We start from the raw sequence: 6,788 nt of genomic DNA on the forward strand, positions 1-6,788 counted from the left end.
ATCAAACGTCATTTAATGAAATGATGTTTTTAGAAGGTTCAATAACACCCCCCATTTGTTAATAGATTAAAATATATATAACTAAATTAAATTTAAACTATAACTCACTTTTGTTAAAACAATTATCTTCATTTTAAACATAAAAATAAACGTTTTCTAATTAAATAAATTATTTTTTTCATTTACAAATTAAATTGAGAAATGACATTCTTCAGCACCATTAAAAAAAGAACTTATTAAAAACAACTACTTAAAAGTTGTATTTGAATTTTTAATGTACTGTGAAGAGAGATATTCCTATATTAGACCTTGTTTAATTAAAGTAGTAGAAGTAAATGAAGGTTTTTCATATGACTCTTGTTGAACCTTTTCTAGTGTAAACTCTTTGAAAGTAGTTGGGAATAATTTTTTTTCTTGCTTTTTAGCAAAAATAGGAACATCGTCATTATCGTCAAAAGTGGAAGGAGAAGGGAATGTATGAATAAACACTCTGTTGTCTAAAGAAGCTTTTTCTTCATAAGAACTTGGTTCAACACCACTTTCCGACTCTTCATCAAAAAAGAAAATACCGTCTTTAGAATGACGGTTTTGAAGTAAATAAAAAGGAAGGTGGTTTTGTTTTAATTCTGAATCATTTTGGGTTTTAGTAGAAATTGAAGAACTAAAGGCTGAAGATGAACTTATAATACGACGTTCAGAACATTGTTTCTTTAGCATTAGATATTGGTTTTTTGCTTCTCTTCTTTGTTCTTCAAAAATTTCTTCTTGTTTCAAAACAAATTCCCTAACTTTTCTTTCTTTTTCTTCAAACAAAGCATCAATATAATCTTGACTTTTTTGATAAAGCATTCTCTCTATAGGGTCATTACAACACCAAGAACTAGTATCTTGAATTTCAGAGTTATTAATATACAAATCATAAGCCTTTGAATAAACCATATCTTCTCGTAAATCTTTAATACTTCTTAATATTGGATTAATTATGACATACGTTTCAGTCAAACAAGATGGTCTTGGAATATAACAACATACATCAGTATTACAAAGGTTGCAATGTATTAATGAAAATGGTTTTAATGTGGAGGTTGTAGATGTATTTTTAAGTTGTTGATATCTAATTTGAATAACACCTGTAGTAGTATAAATGGGATTAATCCAATTTAAAGGAACAGAATTCAGAGCAAGATCAGTTTGTTCACAAACTGATTTAACATTAATTGAGACGTTACCACAAACACATTTATAACAATTGCAAATATTATTAGTGGGATTCATGTTTAGGTAAGTGTATTATTGTGATTTCTAAGATTGGCTCTTCGAATTAATCAAATTTATATTCTTATGCTTTTGAAATTTTTTGGTCCAATGGACATGTGTTTGAATTTTCTTCTGTTGAATCTTTGTTATCTTTTTCCAACAAACAGAACATTTCTCCTTTTGAGTCATTTCTTTTTCTTTTTTTTGTTTGCCTAGTTCCTTCCTTTCCTATTAGGTTTTTAGGAGAAATATTTTTCAAAGGTCTTTTCAAAATGTAATAAAGATTTTTTGTGAAACAATGAAAATCTTTTTGTTTTTTTTTATTTCTAGACTTTTCATATAAATTCACTGACTTTTATTTGCATTAAAAATGTTCTTCGTTTCATTAACCTTCCAGAATGTTCTTATCTGAAAGATGAGGTATTAACAACAAAAAAATGAAACAAATATTTTGTTATTCATGACAAATAAATATTTGTATAACAAATATTTTTAAGAAAATCAACAAATAAAACAAATCATTTATAATGAAAATTCCGAGTATCAAGAAATAGGAGAGGAAATTTTGATACAAAATCAGCGTGATGTTTTGGAACTAACAATTGTGACTAGATAATTGATTTACAAATAAAAGAAATATTATTAAGTAAAAATTTATTACTATACATCACTTAGTTTGTCTTATGCCATTTGTTTTGCAATACTCTAAGTATTTTCTTTATTTTTTATTTTTTATAATCTTCAAACCAAAAGAGTTTTCTCTTTTTAGTTTTTATTAACCATTAAATTGATAATAAGTGATTTCTTTTACTTTTTGTTGATAAATATTTAAAGTGAGTGGAATAATCAGTTGAAAAGATTCATTAAATAATAGTTTTCTAAATGTTGTGATTTATTAATGAATGTTCAATTTCTAGTATTTGAATGGTTATTATCTTTAATTCTTTTTTTTTTGTTTGTCAGTAATAATTTTAATAAAATTATTTTCTTTTAATACATTTGACTCAATCTCTATCCTATTTGTATTGCTCATCTACTCAATTACTCAATTTATATCAAACCATATTTTCTTAATATTTTTATAACATCTTCTTCTTTAAGATATTCTTTTATTTAGTAATAACCATCAAATTCCTTTTGATAAAAATTAAAAATTTTTTATTACTTTTTCTTTAAAGTGAAAAAAAAGAATTAATAGCTTCATTCATAGAAAATTTTATATTCCAAACAAACAATTTTTTAATTTATTTTTCAATAAAGTTATTTTTTTAATGAATTGTTTTTGAATGGCATAAGAATCAAAGGAAGTTTTATTAAGAAGAAATATTCATAAAAAAATAATAAAAAAACTTAAAAATAAAAAAAAAACAGTTTTTCAAATGAATTATGTTAATGAGTCTGTAAGAAAAAAGATAGTTATTATTGGATTATTTCTCTTTAACCTTTCATTATTTTTGATATGTTATCCAGAATATATATCTCAACAAACATTTGTAGATGATAATAACTTACATGCTGATACTGTTAGAGAGTTTATTCAACCTGAAATACCTGAAGTATTACAAATATTTAAACGATACTCTGAAATTCCACAACAAAGAAGAACAGAATTTCTTTTTTCATATTTACAAAGTATTGGATATGATTTATATAATTACAAAGACAAATACAATACTACTGGATTAAGTGCAGTATTAAGACCAAGAAGAACTGATGATAGAAGTTGTATTTTATTAATGGGAAGATATTCTACAAATATGAGCTCACCATTAAATCCATCAAAAATGCCAGAGATAAATACATTAATGTCAATGTTGGCAATTGCAAAAAAATTAACAAAATGTGATTGGCTTGCAAGAAACTTTCTTTTGGTATTTCTTGAAGATACAACTTCAATAGGTAAAAATGATTTCTTTAATATTTATCAAAAAAATCCTTTTTGTGGAAGAATTATAGCTGGATTAGAACTTGATGTTGAGTCATCATCTTATGGTGCAACAGAATTATCAATTGTTATTCCTTCTCAAATTTATATGCCAAATCAAGACATCTATAATGGATATATATCTCATCTTAACTTAGCTTATTATAACTTAACTATTTCAAAAATGTTTTCAAAACATTCTCATTCAATCTTTGAAGATTGGTTATTACATGCTTCTTTTATTCGTTATGCTGATTCTGAAGAGTCTGGATATAATAACGTGGATATGCTTTGTATTCAATCAACTTATAACGATACAAAACAACAAAAATCAGTTCCTCATAGAATATTATTAACTACATATATTACTCTATTACGTTCTTTTAATAATTTATATCAACAGTTACAATATTCAACTCATTTTTATATTCCTTCAGGATTAACTTCATATATTAATTTCCCAATGATTATATTATTAATACTTGCTACTACTGCTCCAATTATCTTATTTATTTTAATTAGTATTATCCCAGAAAGTATTTGTTATATCTTTAAATCATATACAGACTCATCCTCTCAATCATCCCCTAAAAAATTAATGGTGTTGTCAGACATTTCTTTGTCAACTAAAACTGAAATTTCTCATCCAACAACAATTTATTTAGTAATCTTTTATTTTATTCTTTCTACTAGTTTATATATTCCATATCTCTTTTTATTTGGTTGGAATATTGTTTCTATTGAAGACCATTATAATTATACTCAATTCAATCAAGACCAATCAATCTATCTGATTGGTGTTAGTTTTATTCCAGTTATTATATCACTTTTATTATCTTATCATGCTCCACCACCTTCTCTATGTCAACTCCGTTTAAATATTTCTTTTGCTTCATTACCAAGTTTGTTTGTATGTACAATTTTCTTATTCATTAATCCTTATTTTGCACTTCTTTATGGATTTATTCTTGGAGCAACCTCACTAATTCCTTTCATTGTTTTATTATACAAACCTTCATTCTCTAAGTTTGGAAAAGTTATTTGTTTAATTACTTCTCTCCCTGGGTTTGTACTGCTACTGTTTCTATTTTCTATTGATATCTCTATTCTTGTATATGTTCCTACAATAGTAACAATAGCAATAATTTTCTATATCCCAGTTTCTATGTCTCATATATATTCATTGTTTTCATTTAGTTCTTTAGTGATTAAACAAGATTCTAAAAAGGACTAATTTACTCTTATTAATCTTTTCTTATCTTTTATAATCAAAAAATAATAAGACGAACGAGAAAGTCAAAGCGTTTCTTCTAACCAAAAGAAAGTCGTGACCAATATCTATTTAAGTCAATTTTTGTTTACCAGTCATTCATTAAAAGAGGTATGGCAACAGAAGAACTTATACATAAAGACCAAACATTTAGTAAATATGTTTTTACTCATGAAGTTATGGAAAAAAGAATACCACGAAGCTCTTTTTTAAAATTAAAGAATCTTTTTGAGAATGGTGGTTCTTTAGACCAAGAAACTGCAGATGTTATTGCTTTTGGAATGAAAGAATGGGCTGAAGAATTAGGTGCAAGTTGTTTTGCTCATTGGTTTCAACCTTTATCACAAACTACAGCCAGAAAATATGATAGTTTTCTTTCTGTTAAACATCAATGTTCTCGTCAACATATTTCTCATCTCCTCAGTGAGTTTACTGGAAAACAATTAATACAAGGAGAACCTGACGGATCTTCTTTTCCAAATGGTGGACTTAGAAATACATCTCAAGCAAGAGGTTATTCAGCTTGGGACTATAACTCTCCAGTTTTTATTATTAAAGATGAATTTGGAGGTGTTTTGTATATTCCAGCAGTGTTCTGTTCAATTTTTGGATTATCTCTTGACACAAAAACACCATTACTTAGAAGTGAAAAGGCAATTGATGAAACAGTTACAAATTGTATCAATATGTTACAGCTAATTTATCAAGTACCAAGAAAGAATGAAGAACAACGAGTTAGTGTGACTGTTGGACTTGAACAAGAATTCTTTTTGATTGATGAGAGTCTTGCAAGAAGACGTGAGGATATAATGCAAGTAGGTAAAACTCTAAGTGGAAGACTCCCTGCACGAAACCAACAGTTTAAAGATCATTACTGGGGAGTTATGCCTAAGAAAGTTATTGATTGCTTAGCAGAAGTGAAGAAATCAATGTGGGAATTAGGAATTCCAGTGACAACTATTCATAACGAAGTTGCCCCAGCCCAATATGAAATGGCTCCAATTTTTGAACGAGGCAGTATTGCGTCTGACCATAATATGATCTGTATGGAAAGAATTGAAGCAATTGCTCAAAAACATGGCTTAAAAGTATTGTTTAATGAAAAGCCATTTGAAGGTGTTAATGGCTCAGGAAAACATTTAAATTGGGCACTATTTTCTAATGGCCAAAACCTTATGGATTTTGGTAATAGTGAGTATGAAAGAATTAGATTTTTGTTTTTAACTTCGGCACTACTTAAAGCAGTTGATGAACATTATGACTTAGTTCGTTCTGCAACAATCACTCCAGGCAATATTGATAGGTTAGGTGGTTTTGAAGCCCCCCCTTCTTTTATTTCTGTTTTTGTAGGTGAAAAATTAGAAAGATGTATTGACGATATGCTTAGAGATGAAGACGACCTTGAATGTTCTCCTTTATTAGTAAATTTTGGTGTAGAAACATTACCCTCTTTCATCAGAGATCAGAGCGATAGAAATAGAACTTCTCCATTTGCATTTATTGGTAATAGGTTTGAGTTTAGAGCTGTTGGGTCTTCCCAAAATCCAGCATGGCCAATGACCGTTATCAATACAATATTTGCTGTTGCTGTGGAGGAAATGACTGAACAAGTCAAGAGTCTTAACAAATCTGGAATAAATGGAAGAGATGCAGTTGAAAAAGTAATTAAAGAAACTTTTAAACAACACAATAGAATTATTTATAATGGAGATTGCTATAGTGATGACTACAAAACAGAAATGCAGAGAAGAGGGTTTAAACCATTAGAAACCACTTCTGATATTTTAAAAGAAGTTTTACAAGTTCGTAATATAAACACATTTGAAAAATTAAATATTCTGAGTAAACAAGAGACAGCCGCTCGTGTTGCTATCTGGGAAGATGTTTTTGTTGAAACATTAGCCATGCACGCCAAACTTCTTATTGAGATAACTCAAAGAAAATTTGCCCCAACAACTTTGAAAGAAGCAGCTAAAGAAGCTAAAGAATTAAAACTTCTTAAGAAAGGAGATGATAATGGCAGTGTTTTTAATGAGAGAATTAATACAATATTTAGTCTTGCTGAAGGTATGTTAAAACAATCCTGTAAATTGGCAGAAGAAGTAAAGACTCTTGAAACAATGTTAGAAGGAAGGTTGTCTTATTGTGAGTCTCATATCTTAAATTCTACTCATGCTTTAAGAAGAATGATTGACAATGCAGAGTGTTTAGTTGATGAAGAAACCTGGAATTATCCTTCCTATGAACAACTCTGGAACTCTCATTGCTGAAGAATTTATTTTTTCATTCTATTTTAGTTTTTTACATATAAAAAACAACAATAAACCGTTTTGAATT

General features: G+C 27.9%; 3 protein-coding genes across 3 annotated transcripts; 2 read left to right on the plus strand and 1 right to left on the minus strand.

The window, feature by feature from the left end:
* Positions 1-297: 297 nt before the first annotated feature.
* Positions 298-1,275, minus strand: ENU1_079900 (hypothetical protein; the record flags this gene model as incomplete). Its single annotated transcript, XM_008858671.1, has 1 exon — positions 298-1,275. One exon carries the CDS (start codon positions 1,273-1,275, stop codon positions 298-300), a length of 978 nt encoding a protein of 325 aa, XP_008856893.1.
* Positions 1,276-2,636: 1,361 nt separating this feature from the next.
* ENU1_079910 (hypothetical protein) lies at positions 2,637-4,415 on the plus strand (the record flags this gene model as incomplete). Its single annotated transcript, XM_008858672.1, has 1 exon — positions 2,637-4,415. One exon carries the CDS (start codon positions 2,637-2,639, stop codon positions 4,413-4,415), a length of 1,779 nt encoding a protein of 592 aa, XP_008856894.1.
* Positions 4,416-4,564: 149 nt separating this feature from the next.
* Positions 4,565-6,721, plus strand: ENU1_079920 (glutamine synthetase, putative; the record flags this gene model as incomplete). The annotated part of the gene is made up of 1 exon (XM_008858673.1): positions 4,565-6,721. The coding sequence occupies one exon, from the start codon at positions 4,565-4,567 to the stop codon at positions 6,719-6,721; it is 2,157 nt and encodes a 718-aa protein (XP_008856895.1).
* Positions 6,722-6,788: the final 67 nt, after the last annotated feature.

Source organism: Entamoeba nuttalli, assembly GCF_000257125.1.
Source record: "Entamoeba nuttalli P19 unplaced genomic scaffold asmbl_3758, whole genome shotgun sequence".
Taxonomy (NCBI): domain Eukaryota; phylum Evosea; order Mastigamoebida; family Endamoebidae; genus Entamoeba; species Entamoeba nuttalli.